Source organism: Electrona antarctica (genome assembly GCF_951216825.1).
Source record: "Electrona antarctica genome assembly, chromosome: 8".
Lineage (NCBI taxonomy): Eukaryota > Metazoa > Chordata > Actinopteri > Myctophiformes > Myctophidae > Electrona > Electrona antarctica.
The window spans coordinates 35289866-35309052 of record NC_136789.1 but is presented as its reverse complement, the minus strand read 5'-3'; the positions used below and the strand labels follow the sequence as shown (position 1 = coordinate 35309052).

At 45.3% G+C, this 19187-nt stretch overlaps 1 protein-coding gene across 1 annotated transcript in view; it reads right to left on the bottom strand.

The window, feature by feature from the left end:
- Window positions 1-484: 484 nt before the first annotated feature.
- LOC306928736 (copine-5-like) overlaps window positions 485-19187 on the bottom strand; it is a gene marked incomplete at both ends in the record, with an annotated part of 380797 nt that continues 362094 nt past the window's right edge. The window contains 3 exons of the mRNA XM_079509009.1: window positions 485-861; window positions 1131-1177; window positions 10296-10357. Of these exons, the coding sequence (XP_079365135.1) occupies window positions 485-861; window positions 1131-1177; window positions 10296-10357 (486 nt within the window). The remainder of the gene's footprint in view (window positions 862-1130; window positions 1178-10295; window positions 10358-19187) is intronic.

Here is a 19187-nt window from a genome sequence, read left to right as displayed (position 1 = left end):
GCCTTTCTGCACAACTATGTTCCAGCTGTGCAGCGACTGTGCATTCTATGGCTACTGGAACGTTCATCCTTTGCCACTTTTAACACCTTCCCTCCCATTAACGATTTTTCCCGGCTTAATTGATGTAGAACAGCTTCCCTCCCATAATCGCGAGTTCCACGATTTATGTTTTCATTGTTTCATTTGCGTTTTTAATACGTTTAAAGACTTTCACTGCGTGAAAAGAGGAGTTAACGGGCAAACCTCAAGTTTAGCAGCATATACAGTTAATATACGGTAATATACAGGTGTGATGGTACATATACAGTTAATATACGGTATTATACAGGTGTGATGGTACATATACAGTTAATATACGGTAATATACAGGTGTGATGGTACATATACAGTAATATACGGTAATATACAGGTGTGATGGTACAATTCGGGAGTTTACCGGAGTTTGTTGGAAAGTTTAACGGAAGTTTCCTGTAATATACAGACTTTAAGCGTGGACCTTTTGGGGCGGCGGGCGGAAGGACCTTTTGTCAAGCTGAGCGATGGCGCCGCCGCCGAGGCTAACATGCATGAGCGCTACGTTGAGCGCTACGTTGAGCGCTACGTTGAGCGCTATGTTGAGCGCTATGTTGAGCGCTACGTTGAGCGCTACGTTGAGCGCTACGTTGAGCGCTACGTTGAGCGCTACGTTGAGCGCTATGTTGAGCGCTATGTTGAGCGCTACGTTGAGCGCTACGTTGAGCGCTACGTTGAGCGCTACGTTGAGCGCTACGTTGAGCGCTACGTTGAGCGCTACGTTGACCGCTACGTTGACCGCTACGTTGAGCGCTACTTTGAGCGCTACGTTGAGCGCTACGTTGAGCGCTACGTTCACATCACAACAACACCACGGAGGGTTTAGAGGACATTGGCAGAGCATTTAGGAGGAGGGGGGGGTGGGTTCATTTAGGTGGTGGTGGTGGACGGTGGTGCATGCGTGTGTGTGTGTTTATGTGTGCGTGTGTGTGTGCATGCGTGTGTGCGTGGCTACGCAAGCATGCATGATTGATTCCGGCGCCGCAGATGTGCCACAGTCAAAGAGCACCCCCATCCATTGTTGACCCCACACACACAACTCGTATAGAATCACTTACCGTTCGACGCGGTGAAATCGATGGCCACCGTGAAATTGATTTGCGTCCTGGAACGTGAGAGGAAAGAGGAGAAGAAGAAGAAGAAGAAGAAGAAGAAGAAGAAGAAGAAGAAGAAGAAAATAATTAGCCCTTCACCAAGTCTAGTCAACCAGGCCTGCAGTAGGCTATGCACTGGACACATGTCTTCTAAATCTAGTCAACCAGGCCTGCAGTAGGCTATGCACTGGACACATGTCTTCTAAATCTAGTCAACCAGGCCTGCAGTAGGCTATGCACTGGACACATGTCTTCTAAATCTAGTCAACCAGGCCTGCAGTAGGCTATGCACTGGACACATGTCTTCTAAATCTAGTCAACCAGGCCTGCAGTAGGCTATGCACTGGACACATGTCTTCTAAATCTAGTCAACCAGGCCTGCAGTAGGCTATGCACTGGACACATGTCTTCTAAATCTAGTCAACCAGGCCTGCAGTAGGCTATGCACTGGACACATGTCTTCTAAATCTAGTCAACCAGGCCTGCAGTAGGCTATGCACTGGACACATGTCTTCTAAATCTAGTCAACCAGGCCTGCAGTAGGCTATGCACTGGACACATGTCTTCTAAATCTAGTCAACCAGGCCTGCAGTAGGCTATGCACTGGACACATGTCTTCTAAATCTAGTCAACCAGGCCTGCAGTAGGCTATGCACTGGACACATGTCTTCTAAATCTAGTCAACCAGGCCTGCAGTAGGCTATGCACTGGACACATGTCTTCTAAATCTAGTCAACCAGGCCTGCAGTAGGCTATGCACTGGACACATGTCTTCTAAATCTAGTCAACCAGGCCTGCAGTAGGCTATGCACAGGACACATGTCTTCTAAATCTAGTCAACCAGGCCTGCAGTAGGCTATGCACTGGACACATGTCTTCTAAATCTAGTCAACCAGGCCTGCAGTAGGCTATGCACTGGACACATGTCTTCTAAATCTAGTCAACCAGGCCTGCAGTAGGCTATGCACTGGACACATGTCTTCTAAATCTAGTCAACCAGGCCTGCAGTAGGCTATGCACTGGACACATGTCTTCTAAATCTAGTCAACCAGGCCTGCAGTAGGCTATGCACTGGACACATGTCTTCTAAATCTAGTCAACCAGGCCTGCAGTAGGATATGCACTGGACACATGTCTTCTAAATCTAGTCAACCAGGCCTGCAGTAGGCTATGCACTGGACACATGTCTTCTAAATCTAGTCAACCAGGCCTGCAGTAGGCTATGCACTGGACACATGTCTTCTAAATCTAGTCAACCAGGCCTGCAGTAGGCTATGCACTGGACACATGTCTTCTAAATCTAGTCAACCAGGCCTGCAGTAGGCTATGCACTGGGCACATGTCTTCTAAATCTAGTCAACCAGGCCTGCAGTAGGCTATGCACTGGACAACTTTGCATTGTTTGACATTATTTTCATGTTTCATCCCCTGGTTCTAAAGTCCTGATGTCACTCGCTCATCCCCTGGTTCTAAAGTCCTGACGTCACTCGCTCATCCCCTGGTTCTAAAGTCCTGATGTCACTCGCTCATCCCGTGGTTCTAAAGTCCTGACGTCACTCGCTCATCCCCTGGTTCTAAAGTCCTGACGTCACTCGCTCATCCCCTGGTTCTAAAGTCCTGACGTCACTCGCTCATCCCCTGGTTCTAAAGTCCTAACGTCACTCGCTCATCCCCTGGTTCTAAAGTCCTGACGTCACTCGCTCATCCCCTGGTTCTAAAGTCCTGACGTCACTCGCTCATCCCCAGGTTCTAAAGTCCTGACGTCACTCGCTCATCCCCTGGTTTTAAAGTCCTGACGTCACTCTCTCATCCCCAGGTTCTAAAGTCCTGACGTCACTCGCTCATCCCCTGGTTCTGCCTGGTTCACGGAAGTAATTTCTCTATGGAGAATAACACGGGGTCATCTTAAAATCATTTCCTATAAGCATTGTGGTCCAAAAATAAACAGGCTGTCTCTGCGTTATTGTCAGGGAGGTGTCTCTGTATCGTTATATTGTCAGGGAGGTGTCTCTGTATCGTTATATTGTCAGGGAGGTGTCTCTGTATCGTTATATTGTCAGGGAGGTGTCTCTGTATCGTTATATTGTCAGGGAGGTGTCTCTGTATCGTTATATTGTCAGGGAGGTGTCTTTGTATCGTTATATTGTCAGGGAGGTGTCTCTGTATCGTTATATTGTCAGGGAGGTGTCTCTGTATCGTTATATTGTCAGGGAGGTGTCTCTGTATCGTTATATTGTCAGGGAGGTGTCTCTGTATCGTTATATTGTCAGGGAGGTGTCTCTGTATCGTTATATTGTCAGGGAGGTGTCTCCCTGACAACCATCAGATCCTCCTCTCCACCCTCGAGGGGATGGGTGTCTCAGGCTCTGCACTCTCCCTGTTTGCATCCTACCTGACGGGTCGCTCCTACCAGGTGATGCTGAGAGGGTCTGTGTCAGAACCACACAGGCTCACAACTGGGGTTCCCCAAGGCTCGGTTCTGGGTCCTCTTCTTTTCTCTCTCTACACTACATCTCTGGGTGCTGTCATCCACTCCCATGGCTTTTCCTACCACTGCTATGCCGATGACACCCAGCTGATCCTCTCATTCCCCCCCTCTGATACCCAAGTGGAGGCACGCATTGCTGCTTGTCTGGCTGACATCTCGGCGTGGATGTCGACAAACCACCTGAAGCTCAACCTGGACAAGACCGAGCTGATGTTCCTCCCGGGGAAGGGCTGTCCGCACCGAGACATGGCCATCACCATTGATAATGCTGTGGTGACCTCAACTCGGACTGCGAAAAATCTGGGTGTGACCCTGGACGATCAACTGACGTTCTCGGCAAACATCGCATCAGTGACAAGGTCCTGCAGATTCCTCCTCTACAACATCAGGAGGATTCGCCCCTTCCTCACGGAGAAGGCAGCCCAGGTGCTCATCCAGGCTCTCGTCATCTCCCGCCTGGACTACTGCAACTCCCTCCTTGCTGGTGCTCCGGCATCTGCCATCAGACCTCTGGAGCTTGTTCAGAAAGCTGCGGCTCGTCTGGTGTTCAACCGCCCCAAGTTCTCCCACACAACCATCCTTCTCCGTTCTCTACACTGGCTCCCCGTAGCGGCTCGCATCCAGTTCAAAACCCTGGTGTTAGCCTATAGGGCAGTGAAAGGAACAGCTCCTTCCTACCTCCGGGCTATGGTCGATGCCTACACCCCTGCCCGACCACTTCGGTCTGCCACCTCGGGGCGACTGATTGCCTCGTCACTCAAGGGTCCTTCTGGCCGATCCACACGGTCACGACTCTTTTCTGTTCTGGCCCCACAGTGGTGGAATGAACTTCCCACTGATGTTAGGACAGCAGAGTCACTGCCCATATTTCGCCGCAGGTTGAAAACCCACCTCTTCAGGAAACACTACCCTTCCTCTCTGCCTGACCTACTTGTTGTTAACTAGTTGTACGAACGCTTGTTTTCTATTGTTGTATTGTTTATTGGATCTTGTTTAGTCGATACACTTAATTGTTTTAGCTCATGCTCATTTGATTTAGCTATTTTGTCTCATCTGTTTAAGGAAATAGGTAGCTGATATATTGCACTTTTACCTTAGCGCTAGGTATACTCTTGGTTGCTTGTTTTTGCAGAAAATGCACTAAAGACTTCTGGTGATTAGTAGTTTTTGTTCCCTACCTATGTTGAATACACTTATTGTAAGTCGCTTTGGATAAAAGCGTCTGCTAAATGACTGTAATGTAATGTAATGTCTGTATCGTTATATTGTCAGGGAGGTGTCTCTGTATCGTTATATTGTCAGGGAGGTGTCTCTGTATCGTTATATTGTCAGGGAGGTGTCTCTGTATCGTTATATTGTCAGGGAGGTGTCTCTGTATCGTTATATTGTCAGGGAGGTGTCTCTGTATCGTTATATTGTCAGGGAGGTGTCTCTGTATCGTTATATTGTCAGGGAGGTGTCTCTGTATCGTTATATTGTCAGGGAGGTGTCTCTGTGTCGTTATATTGTCAGGGAGGTGTCTCTGTGTCGTTATATTGTCAGAGAGGTGTCTCTGTATCGTTATATTGTCAGAGAGGTGTCTCTGTATCGTTATATTGTCAGGGAGGTGTCTCTGTATCGTTATATTGTCAGGGAGGTGTCTCTGTATCGTTATATTGTCAGAGAGGTGTCTCTGTATCGTTATATTGTCAGGGAGGTGTCTCTGTATCGTTATATTGTCAGGGAGGTGTCTCTGTATCGTTATATTGTCAGGGAGGTGTCTCTGTATCGTTATATTGTCAGGGAGGTGTCTCTGTATCGTTTGCGACAGTCAGTCAATCATATTAAAAACCCTAGTTTGACACGTCATGCATGCTAATGAAATTTGGACCTTATTTCGGTCATGACCCACACTTCATGACCATAGGTGAGAGTAGGAACACTTCATGGCCATAGGTGAGAGTAGGAACACTTCATGGCCATAGGTGAGAGTAGGAACACTTCATGGCCATAGGTGAGAGGAGGAACACTTCATGACCATAGGTGAGAGTAGGAACACTTCATGGCCATAGGTGAGAAGGAGGAACACTTCATGACCATAGGTGAGAGTAGGAACACTTCATGACCATAGGGGAGAGTAGGAACACTTCATGACCATAGGTGAGAGTAGGAACACTTCATGACCATAGGTGAGAGTAGGAACACTTCATGACCATAGGGGAGAGTAGGAACACTTCATGACCATAGGGGAGAGTAGGAACACTTCATGACCATAGGTGAGAGTAGGAACACTTCATGACCATAGGTGAGAGTAGGAACACTTCATGGCCATAGGTGAGAGTAGGAACACTTCATGGCCATAGGGGAGAGTAGGAACACTTCATGACCATAGGTGAGAGTAGGAACACTTTATGACCATAGGTGAGAGTAGGAACACTTCATGACCATAGGTGAGAGTAGGAACACTTCATGACCATAGGTGAGAGGAGGAACACTTCATGACCATAGGTGAGAGTAGGAACACTTCATGACCATAGGTGAGGTGAGAGTAGGAACACTTCATGACCATAGGTGAGAGTAGGAACACTTCATGACCATAGGTGAGAGTAGGAACACTTCATGACCATAGGTGAGAGTAGGAACGAAGATTGCTCGGTAGACAGAGAGCTTTGCCTTCTGGCTCAACTCTCTATTTCCCTCCCTCTCTGAAATCTGAAATTATCTTTTATACAGATTTATTGTATAGTAGTCGATCTCTACACTCTGTCAAATGTAGAAAGAACAACATGACACAGAGACGGTGACTGCTTAATGAAGTTAATTTAGAACCTTCTAGCAGTTCATTTCGTTTTATTAATCACATTTCTTCCATGTAGCCCATGTTTTGTAATGGCATCATCATGCTATTATGCCCGTGGATACTTAACAATGATAAATTAATATGATAATACCTTTTAAATAATCACAAACATGAATTGTGTTTGTTATTTACAGCTAGGTAGAGTAGTGGGGCGAGATGGAAAAGGGGCGAGCGGACCTGTTACCCTTCACTACAGCTGCTCGCATCAACCGAGCACAACAACAACAATGATACGTTTCCAATCTCATGCCTTTCCCTCGTGTGTATATATATATATATATATATATATATATATATATATATCGATAGCTTCTTCCTATAAAGCTGAGCCCCGCCATGCGTTTGTGGAGGTTGATGTGTGGTTCAAACCATTTCCCCGAGCTAAGAGAGATGTCATGTGGGCGAGAGTGGCTATCATCCTGTTTTATCCCATCATGCCCCTCCAGGCCTCTCCTTGTCTCCTGCTTGTGATGCGCTGGAACGGGCCATTAAGGCCCAGCACGACAGGCCCCATGCAGAAGGTGAGAGGATGGTCTGGCTACAAAGCTCTGCTCTTCTCCGAAGCTCTTTGGAGCTGAATGGTTCCAAGGGGAACATTTCCCCTTCCGAATGGCTATTTTCATGATTACATAAATCATGGTGTGAATTCAGTTGATTTGGGTGGAATGAGCTGCAGGCACAGCGAGAGCCGTAACACCACATTACTACTTCTGTTAGGAGGGGGAAAAAAAGAAAAGATGTGCAGCATTTTGGGCCGTTTTTTCCTGTTCCTGACTCTGCCGTATAAGAGCGCATTCCGATCTGTCATCCTGGACCCGGCCATCATCATCATAGTGCTGATATGTTCAACGTTGGCTATAATCGCGGCATGCGGGCAGATTTTAGGTCAGGCAGATTTCACGGGCTCCATTTTCGTCACCGCTAAACCCCTTTTCCCTAAACAAGCTCACAACGTGTCAATGTAGATCGGCTAGTTGAACTATTCAAAAATGTTTTTCAAAATAGTAAAAAAAAAAAAGGGCAAAGAAGTTTAGGGATAAGGGGTTTAGCGGTGACGAAAATGGAGCCCCCCAGGTGTACAGATATGTTCAAAGTTGGCTATAATCGCGGCATGCGGGGCAGATTTTAGGTCGGGCATATTTCAGGTTTCCCGCCGCAGTGGCTTTATGGCTCGCAAAACAAATGGTATATGGATGTTTCTGAGGCTATTTCTCCTAGACTTTAATGATTCGTATACTGCATGCTTGTTCCTTTAGTTTCATTCTCAAGATGTGAGAGAAATTAAAGGCGATAGTAATTCTGACACCATGCATTAGGCTACACTGCCGTTTGAACAAAATACAGTTCATTGCACTGTATGTAAGTGTAAGTGTAAGTGTAAGTGTAAGTGTAAGTGTAAGTGTAAGTACCATGCACTGCTGACTGCATTATTATTAATATTACAGTCAGCAGTGCATGTGAGGAAAAAGGTTGGAAAAAGGGGATGAATTGTTTTTTGTTTTGTTTAAGGTAAGGAAAGGTAAGGTAAACTTTATTCGGTGTATTTAAAGCAGTGGTTCCCAAACTTTTTCATGTCAAGGACCCCCTAAGTTGACACTAATCAGCCCACGGACCCCCATTTGAAAAGATATCCCAGGGACCCCCATAAGAGAAGCTTTGTACGGCTCTAGCAGTGATTCTCAACCCGTTTCATTTCAAGGACCCCCAGTTTGACATGTATTAGTCTATACGGACCCCCATTTACTGACATTTCAATCTCTGAGACCCCCACATTATATCGTAAAAAAATCAATGTTAATTTAACTTTAAGAATGTACACAATGTACACTCTCAGAGTTACAAAGCCATAAGCGGGTCTGTTTGACTCTGATGAAGACCGCAAGGTCGAAACGTTAGTCTTTGTATACTTTAGCACCTAATAAAAGGCTCTAAATGTCCGTGCTGCTCCTTCCATAAGCAGGTCCATTTGGTTCCAAACTAACCCTCAAGGACCCCTGGGGGTCCCCCTGGAACTCCCTCAAGGACCCCTGGGGGTCCCCGGGGGGTCCCCGGACCCCACTTTGGGAACCACTGGTTTAAAGGCCTAATGAAGCTGCAGCCGGTTTCAACTGGTCGGTGATAGCGTTTAATGCCTCATTAGCATATTTACCTCCGGCCCATATGAGCACTGACCTATAACCTATGACCTATGACCTATAACCTGGCCTTCGCTGCAGCCTCGTACGAGACTTTTTATTCCTCTCATTTCATGGATTTTGACATTTGGATTATCATCTCCGTCGCTCTCGGTCAACCATCCCCGATATCCTGCCGAGAGCGCTGAGTTTAATGTTTCCTGCGTGTCTGTACACGTGCACGTTCTCTCTGTACACGTGCACGTTCTCTCTGTACACGTGCACGTTCAACATATAAAGTGCTTGGCCTCCAGACACAGATACTACCCGTCCAATCTGTCTGCTTCGGAGACATTCTGCTCAATAAAGAAGCGTTTTATATTTTTTATTTATTACATTTTTTTATCCTGCCTGAGCCTGATGGATTCCTCTGTGTTCCATCAGTGAGTGAACATTCTGTGAGAACAACGAGAATAGCAGATCTGCAAGCCCTACCGCTGAGCATTGTTGTAGTCTAATAGACTAAAAACTGGGGTAAAAATAGTCTAAAAATGAAAGTTTTTTAGCAGTCTAGGGCTAGGCTTAGATTAGACGTTGAAACAACGTCGTTTCAACATCTATATATAGACGGTCTACATTTAGACCTTGATTAGCATGCAGGCTAATCTAAGCCTAGACTGCTAAAAAAACTTTAATTTTTGTGACACGCTGTGAGCTTGCAGATGGGTTCTATTCAGAGACGATATTTGGTATTGTTGTAGCAAATAACATAATTTGAAAACCTTTGATTATTATCGCAAAACCATTTCAGACCTTAATATACGAGTATGAGTGAAAGTATGACTTGCCCTGATGAAGACCAAGGTTAAACACGTTGGCGTTTTTAACCTTGGTAATAAAGTACCTTGATTTTATATCTACCCTCTCCTCATTTTTAAACTTGTTTGAGTGCTCGGATCGCCACCTTTGATCTTTGAAGCACCAGACTATACTTTGTGACTCTTGCACCTCGTTAGTTGAAGTTCTAATCGTGTGGTAGGACAGCTTTAAGGTTGAGGTATGGTGTGGTAGGACAGCTTTAAGGTTGAGGTATGGTGTGGTAGGACAGCTTTAAGGTTGAGGTATGGTGTGGTAGGACAGCTTTAAGGTTGAGGTATGGTGTGGTAGGACAGCTTTAAGGTTGAGGTATGGTGTGGTAGGACAGCTTTAAGGTTGAGGTATGGTGTGGTAGGACAGCTTTAAGGTTGAGGTATGGTGTGGTAGGACAGCTTTAAGGTTGAGGTGTGGTGTGGTAGGACAGCTTTAAGGTTGAGGTGTGGTAGGACAGCTTTAAGGTTGAGGTATGGTGTGGTAGGACAGCTTTAAGGTTGAGGTGTGGTAGGACAGCTTTAAGGTTGAGGTGTGGTGTGGTAGGACAGCTTTAAGGTTGAGGTGTGGTGTGGTAGGACAGCTTTAAGGTTGAGGTATGGTGTGGTAGGACAGCTTTAAGGTTGAGGTATGGTGTGGTAGGACAGCTTTAAGGTTGAGGTGTGCGTCACTCATTCCACATATAAATGTGGTGCTCTCTCTCTCTCTCTCTCTCTCTCTCTCTCTCTCTCTCCCTCTCCCTCTCCCTCTCTCTCTCTCTCTCTCTCTCTCTCTCTCTCTCTCTCTCTCTCTCTCTCTCTCTCTCTCTCGCCCCTACTCACCCTCCCTTGATGTAATCCAAGAAGGTACACTCCGCCTCCACCGAGAACGACAGCAGCGTCACCTGAGGATGAGACAGACAGAGACACATGGCATGTTAATACCGTGTAATACGGCTGAGGATGAGACAGACAGAGACAGAGGGACAGAGAGACAGACAGAGACAGAGGGACAGAGAGACAGACAGAGGGACAGAGACATATGGCATGTTAATACCATGTAATACGGCTGAGGATGAGACAGACAGAGACAGAGGGACAGAGAGACAGACAGAGACAGAGGGACAGAGAGACAGACAGAGACAGAGGGACAGAGAGACAGACAGAGACAGAGGGACAGAGAGACAGACAGAGACAGAGAGACAGAGAGACAGAGAGACAGAGAGACAGAGACACATGGCATGTTAATACCGTGTAATACGGCTGAGGATGAGACAGACAGAGACAGAGGGACAGAGAGACAGACAGAGACAGAGGGACAGAGAGACAGACAGAGACAGAAGGACAGAGACATATGGCGTGTTAAAACTGTGTTATAAGGCTGAGGATGACTTGGTGACGAGACATGACTTCTATTTTTACTTTTACTCAGGTAAATGTAGGTAATTCCAGACGTTTATACTTGTAACAGAGTAGTTCTACATTGCAGTAATGATACTTTCAGTCAAGTAAAACATGCAAGTACTTTTTTTCCACCACTATAAGCTTCCATATATGCCGACTTGCGGAAACGAGCCGTGTTGCAGCGGCTTGTCATTAGCGAAGGCTCACTAAAACACACAACAGCACACCGACTCCGCTGAGAAGACGTGGGCTGTGGGCCCACCGTGCAGCGCTTCCACATGACTGATGGGTTTATTTTAAGCGCTGAAAGGTGAGTTTGATAATAGGATGAGAGGCATTTTGTGGTGCGCCGCGTGCTCCGTAATAGGGAACACGGGGAGATGGAAATGGATCCCATGTGGAACGCCATGTCGCTTCTATTATCCCCTTTAGAGCTGAGGACCATTCTACTAAATGTCTTCTAAATCCTGACAGTTTTCTGAAAAGCCCTATGTTTCTATGTCAGTGGTTCTCAAACATTTTCATGTCAAGGACCCCCAAAAATATATGCATTTGGCCGCCGACCCCCATCTGAAAATATGTTGTTCCAGCTGCTGTTGTTAAAAACTGTTGCTGTTGTTAAAAACTGTTGCTGTTGTTAAAAACGTTCGCTCTGAAAGAATATAATATATTCAAAGGTTTGCGCCACATACACTTTCACGATTTTTCAAAAATAGCAGACCTACAAGCTCGTAGCGCGGCACTCGGTGCCGCGCTACGAGCTTGTAGATCTGCTATTTTTCAATAGCTAAAGTATAACGTAATGCTTAGAACACCAAAAGGGGTTGCCGTCCAGAACGGGTTATAGCTCATACTTATCCTGGGTTAGTGCAGAGTGTAAAAGTGCTGCTGTAATCACGTAACTCTTCCAATTAAGTCATTTTTATATTTCTATATCTTTAAAGTAGCCAATTTATCACCCCCCCCCCCCTCCCCCCCCCCCCGCACCGCACCGCAGCCCACCATGCTGTAGAACAGACAGTAGACTAGCTGGCTCACCAAACCCGTCTCACAGAAATACGGCCAAATTGCACGGAATTGACCTTTAGCTAAGACCCGCCCTCTCCCACTTAGACACTCCCACTTGGACACTTTCCAGCCGGGCTCATTCATTCCAATGTAAATACAAGTAAGTCGACATGCGAACGCGGGAAGCGAACACAGCTCGTAAATTGCAATAACAACAATTAGAATGAATTACGTACTTTAAGGTTTTTTTAAGTTCTCTTTTTTATATATTTTTTTATTTTTATTATTATTTTTATTCTGGGTGCCTGCCATGCAATGGCAGAAACACAGGTTGAAATCTAAAACGCATACTTAATTCTGGGTGCCTGCCATGCAATGGCAGAAACACAGGTTGAAATCTAAAACGCATACTTAATTCTGGGTGCCTGCCATGCAATGGCAGAAACACAGATTGAAATCTAAAACGCATACTTAACTAGAAACAAATTTCAGGAAATTTGACTGGGTGCCTGCAGCTCGCCAAGTCTGTGCAGCATTTGAGCCACGGACCACCATTTGATGACATTTAGCCTCTCAGACCCTGTAAGGGTCCATTTGGTTGACTTTCAATGGGGTATTTTGTCTAAGTTTATTGCACATTACGTTGCCACCAACATTCTAATGCTAACATGCTAACATGCTAATGCTAACATGCTAATGCTAACATGCTAATGCTAACATGCTAACATGCTAATGCTAACATGCTAATGCTAACATGCTAATGCTAACATGCTAACATGCTAATGCTAACATCTTAACATGCTAATGCTAACATGCTAATGCTAACATGCTAATGCTAACATGCTAACATGCTAATGTTAACATGCTAACATGCTAATGCTAACATGCTAACATGCTAATGCTAACATGCTAACATGCTAATGCTAACATGCTAATGCTAACATGCTAACATGCTAATGCTAACATGCTCATGCTAACATGCTAATGCTAACATGCTAATGCTAACATGCTAATGCTAACATGTTAATATGCTAATGCTAACATGCTAACATGCTAATGCTAATGTTAACATGCTAACATGCTAATGCTAACATGCTAACATGCTAACATGCTAATGCTAACATGCTAATGCTAACATGCTAATGCTAACATGCTAACATGCTAATATGCTAATGCTAACATGCTAATGCTAACATGCTAATGCTAACATGCTAACATGCTAACATGCTAATGCTAACATGCTAATGCTAACATGCTAATATGCTAATGCTAACATGCTAATGCTAACATGCTAATGCTAACATGCTAATGCTAACATGCTAAGGGGTCTATTTGGTTTCGCTCAGGGGGGGCGGCCCGGTTCTGGCGAGCCGCCCCGCGTCCGAAACGGTTGAGAAATGACAGTTACGTGTTTCCCCGAATTTCTCTATTGACTTTCAATGTGTGTGTGTGCGTGCACATTTGTGCATGTGCGTGCATGTGCGTGTGTGCGCGCGTGTGTGAGAGTTGGTCAGGTGACCTTGAATCATTAACAAAGTATCATTTTCACCTGGGCTAGTCTATGCAAACGCAAACAGTATTGAAACTTAAAAGCACAGTGACTCTATGAGAGAACGTATGTCCGAACAAATTGCTCTGTCGCAAAAAGTAAAAGTCGAATGCGATTTTTGTTTTCGCCGTGAGTGACCCGAGGCATTGAGGTACGCCGTGTGCGATCGTGGTATTGGTACGATAAAAAACGTGGTTATAAGAGCGAGTTAAGAATTGTGCTTGTGATGAAAAAATTGCTGACTCATTCAGGCATTTAACATGGAGTTTATGACACATTATGATGGTACACCTGTCGCTTTCAGGGCTGTAGTTCACGTACTGTATGTATCTGGGCTATGGTTGTGACATTGGGTGAAAGAGGACGAGTGTGGCTACAAAATTACCGAAACCCATGCGTGTAAAGTGAATATTTTGGCCGTGAGGACGATTTGTTCGGAGAATTTCGGTATAGTCTTCACATTGGCTTCTCACTCTGATCCGCTCTCTCTCTGGGCGTGCGACACTCTGAGTCGAGAATATTGCTCAGACCACACACACTTTGAACTGCGATAGCGGGCAAACCGTGCAACGTATTCGAATTCCGTCTGAACCACCATAAAGTCGATGGCCTCGTGTGCTGTTTGACGTTTAAATCGTGTTTCTACGTACCAGTATGCCAGAGCAATGTGGCTCCAAAGTAACGTGTCGTTTTCTGTTTTTCCACGCGTTTCCCCATCGACTTTGAATGGGGCATTTTTCGCGTCGTTTATTGCGAATTACGTCGGAACGGTAACGCGAATCGGAAAGAAAAGCACAAGCACACCATTCCCGGCCGAGCCGCACGTTTTGATGTATATATTGCGGGGCTTTGGCAAACCGTGCGGCCGGCCATAGACATCGAAGTTTCGCGTATTGGTGATTACTACGATTAAGTATGCGTTTTAGATTTCAACCTGTGTTTCTGCCATTGCATGGCAGGCACCCAGAATTATTATAATCAATACGCGAAACTTCGACGTCTACGGCCGGCCGCACGGTTTGCCAAAGCCCCGCAATATATACATCAAAACGTGCGGCTCGGCCGGGAATGGTGTGCTTGTGCTTTTCTTTCCGATTCGCGTTACCGTGCCCACGTAATTCGCAATAAACGACGCGAAAAATGCCCCATTCAAAGTCGATGGAGAAACGCGGGTAAAAACAGAAAACGACACGTTACTTTGGAGCCACATTGCTCTGGCATACTGGTACGTAGAAACACGATTTAAACGTCAAACAGCACACGAGGCCATCGACTTTGTGGTGGTTCAGACGGAATTCGAATACGTTGCACGGTTTGCCCGCTATGGCAGTTCAAAGTGTGTGTGGTCTGAGCAATATTCTCGACTCAGAGTGTCGCACGCCCAGAGAGAGAGCGGATCAGAGTGAGAAGCCAATGTGAAGACTATACCGAAATTCTCCGAACAAATCGTCCTCACGGCCAAAATATTCACTTTACACGCATGGGTTTCGGTAATTTTGTAGCCACACTCGTCCTCTTTCACCCAATGTCACAACCATAGCCCAGATACATACAGTACGTGAACTACAGCCCTGAAAGCGACAGGTGTACCATCATAATGTGTCATAAACTCCATGTTAAATGCCTGAATGAGTCAGCAATTTTTTCATCACAAGCACAATTCTTAACTCGCTCTTATAACCACGTTTTTTATCGTACCAATACCACGATCGCACACGGCGTACCTCAATGCCTCGGGTCACTCACGGGGAAAACAAAAATCGCATTCGACTTTAACTTTTTGCGATAGAGCAATTTGTTCGGACATACGTTCTCTCATAGAGAGTCAGTGGGCTTTTAACTTGCAATACTGTTTGCATTTGCATAGACTAGCCCAGGTGAAAATGATACTTTGTTAATGATTCAAGGTCACCTGACCAACTCTCACACACGCGCGCACACATGCACATGCACGCACATGCACACATGTGCACGCACACACACATTGAAAGTCAATAGAGAAATTCGGGGAAACACGTAACTCTGTCATTTCTCAACCGTTTCGGATGCGGGGCGGCTCGCCAGAACCGGGCCGCCCCCCCTGAGCGAAACCAAATGGACCCCTTAGCATGTTAGCATTAGCATGTTAGCATTAGCATGTTAGCATGTTAGCATTAGCATGTTAGCATGTTAGCATGTTAGCATTAGCATGTTAGCATGTTAGCATGTTAGCATTAGCATGTTAGCATGTTTGCATTAGCATGTTAGCATTAGCATATTAGCATGTTAGCATTAGCATGTTAGCATTAGCATGTTAGCATTAGCATGTTAGCATGTTAGCATTAGCATGTTAGCATTATCATGTTAGCATGTTAGCATTAGCATGTTAGCATTAGCATATTAGCATTAGCATGTTAGCATTAGCATTTTAGCATGTTAGCATGTTAGCATTAGCATGTTAGCATTAGCATGTTAGTATTAGCATGTTAGCATGTTAGCATTAGAATGTTGGTGGCAACGTAATGTGCAATAAACTTAGACAAAATACCCCATTGAAAGTCAACCAAATGGACCCTTACAGGGTCTGAGAGGCTAAATGTCATCAAATGGTGGTCCGTGGCTCAAATGCTGCACAGACTTGGCGAGCTGTAGGCACCCAGTCAAATTTCCTGAAATTTGTTTCTAGTCGTAGTAATAATCACCAATACGCGAAACTTCGACGTCTATGGCCGGCCGCACGGTTTGCCAAAGCCCCGCAATATATACATCAAAACGTGCGGCTCGGCCGGGAATGGTGTGCTTGTGCTTTTCTTTCCGATTCGCGTTACCGTTCCGACGTAATTCGCAATAAACGACGCGAAAAATGCCCCATTCAAAGTCGATGGGGAAACGCGTGGAAAAACAGAAAACGACACGTTACTTTGGAGCCACATTGCTCTGGCATACTGGTACGTAGAAACACGATTTAAACGTCAAACAGCACACGAGGCCATCGACTTTGTGGTGGTTCAGACGGAATTCGAATACGTTGCACGGTTTGCCCGCTATCGCAGTTCAAAGTGTGTGTGGTCTGAGCAATATTCTCGACTCAGAGTGTCGCACGCCCAGAGAGAGAGCGGATCAGAGTGAGAAGCCAATGTGAAGACTATACCGAAATTCTCCGAACAAATCGTCCTCACGGCCAAAATATTCACTTTACACGCATGGGTTTCGGTAATTTTGTAGCCACACTCGTCCTCTTTCACCCAATGTCACAACCATAGCCCAGATACATACAGTACGTGAACTACAGCCCTGAAAGCGACAGGTGTACCATCATAATGTGTCATAAACTCCATGTTAAATACCTGAATGAGTCAGCAATTTTTTCATCACAAGCACAATTCTTAACTCGCTCTTATAACCACGTTTTTTATCGTACCAATACCACGATCGCACACGGCGTACCTCAATGCCTCGGGTCACTCACGGCGAAAACAAAAATCGCATTCGACTTTTACTTTTTGCGATAGAGCAATTTGTTCGGACATACCTGTCATTGACAGTCAGTGGGCTTTTAACATTCAATACTGTTTGCGTTTGCATAGACTAGCCCAGGTGAAAATGATACTTTGTTAATGATTCAAGGTCACCTGACCAACTCTCACACACGCGCGCACACACGCACATGCATGCACATGCACACATGTGCACGCACACACACACATTGAAAGTCAATAGAGGAATTCGGGGAAACACGTAACTCTGTCATTTCTCAACCGTTTCGGACGCGGGGCGGCTCGCCAGAACCGGGCCGCCCCCCTGAGCGAAACCAAATGGACCCCTTAGCATGTTAGCATTAGCATGTTAGCATTAGCATGTTAGCATGTTAGCATTAGCATGTTAGCATGTTAGCATTAGCATGTTAGCATGTTAGCATTAGCATTAGCATGTTAGCATGTTAGCATTAGCATGTTAGCATGTTAGCATTAGCATGTTAGCATTAGCATATTAGCATGTTAGCATGTTAGCATGTTAGCATTAGCATGTTAGCATTAGCATGTTAGCATGTTAACATTAGCATATTAACATATTAGCATGTGCATATTAGCATTAGCATGTTAGCATGTTAGCATTAGCATGTTAGTATTAGCATGTTAGCATGTTAGCATTAGAATGTTGGTGGCAACGTAATGTGCAATAAACTTAGACAAAATACCCCATTGAAAGTCAACCAAATGGACCCTTACAGGGTCTGAGAGGCTAAATGTCATCAAATGGTGGTCCGTGGCTCAAATGCTGCACAGACTTGGCGAGCTGCAGGCACCCAGTCAAATTTCCTGAAATTTGTTTCTAGTAATAATTATAATCAATACGCGAAACTTCGACGTCTATGGCCGGCCGCACGGTTTGCCAAAGCCCCGCAATATATACATCAAAACGTGCGGCTCGGCCGGGAATGGTGTGCTTGTGCTTTTGTTTCCGATTCGTGTTACCGTGCCAACGTAATTCGCAATAAACGACGCGAAAAATGCCCCATTCAAAGTCGATGGGGAAACGCGGGTAAAAACAGAAAACGACACGTTACTTTGGAGCCACATTGCTCTGGCATACTGGTACGTAGAAACACGATTTAAACGTCAAACAGCACACGAGGCCATCGACTTTGTGGTGGTTCAGACGGAATTCGAATACGTTGCACGGTTTGCCCGCTATGGCAGTTCAAAGTGTGTGTGGTCTGAGCAATATTCTCGACTCAGAGTGTCGCACGCCCAGAGAGAGAGCGGATCAGAGTGAGAAGCCAATGTGAAGACTATACCGAAATTCTCCGAACAAATCGTCCTCACGGCCAAAATATTCACTTTACACGCATGGGTTTCGGTAAAACCATAGCACAGATACATACAGTACGTGAACTACAGCCCTGAAAGCGACAGGTGTACCATCATAATGTGTCATAAACTCCATGTTAAATGCCTGAATGAGTCAGCAATTTTTTCATCACAAGCACAATTCTTAACTCGCACTTATAACCACGTTTTTTATCGTACCAATACCACGATCGCACACGGCGTACCTCAATGCCTCGGGTCACTCACGGGGAAAACAAAAATCGCATTCGACTTTTACTTTTTGCGATAGAGCAATTTGTTCGGACATACGATCTCTCATAGAGAGTCAGTGTGCTTTACCTTTCAATACTGTTTGCATTGCATAGACTAGCCCAGGTGAAAATGATACTTTGTTAATGATTCAAGGTCACCTGACCAACTCTCACACACGCGCACACACACGCACATGCACGCACATGCACACATGTGCACGCACACACACACATTGAAAGTCAATAGAGAAATTCAGGGAAACACGTAACTCTGTCATTTCTCAACCGTTTCGGACGCGGGGCGGCTCGCCAGAACCGGGCCGCCCCCCCTGAGCGAAACCAAATGGACCCCTTAGCATGTTAGCATTAGCATGTTAGCATTAGCATGTTAGCATGTTAGCATTAGCATGTTAGCATTAGCATGTTAGCAAGTTAGCATTAGCATGTTAGCATGTTAGCATGTTAGCATTAGCATGTTAGCATGTTAGCATTAGCATGTTAGCATGTTAGCATTAGCATGTTAGCATTAGCATGTTAGCATGTTAGCATTAGCATGTTAGCATGTTAGCATTAGCATGTTAGCATGTTAGCCTTAGCATGTTAGCATTAGCATATTAGCATGTTAGCATTAGCATGTTAGCATATTAGCATGTTAGCATTAGCATGTTAGCATGTTAGCATGTTAGCATTAGCATGTTAGCATTAGCATGTT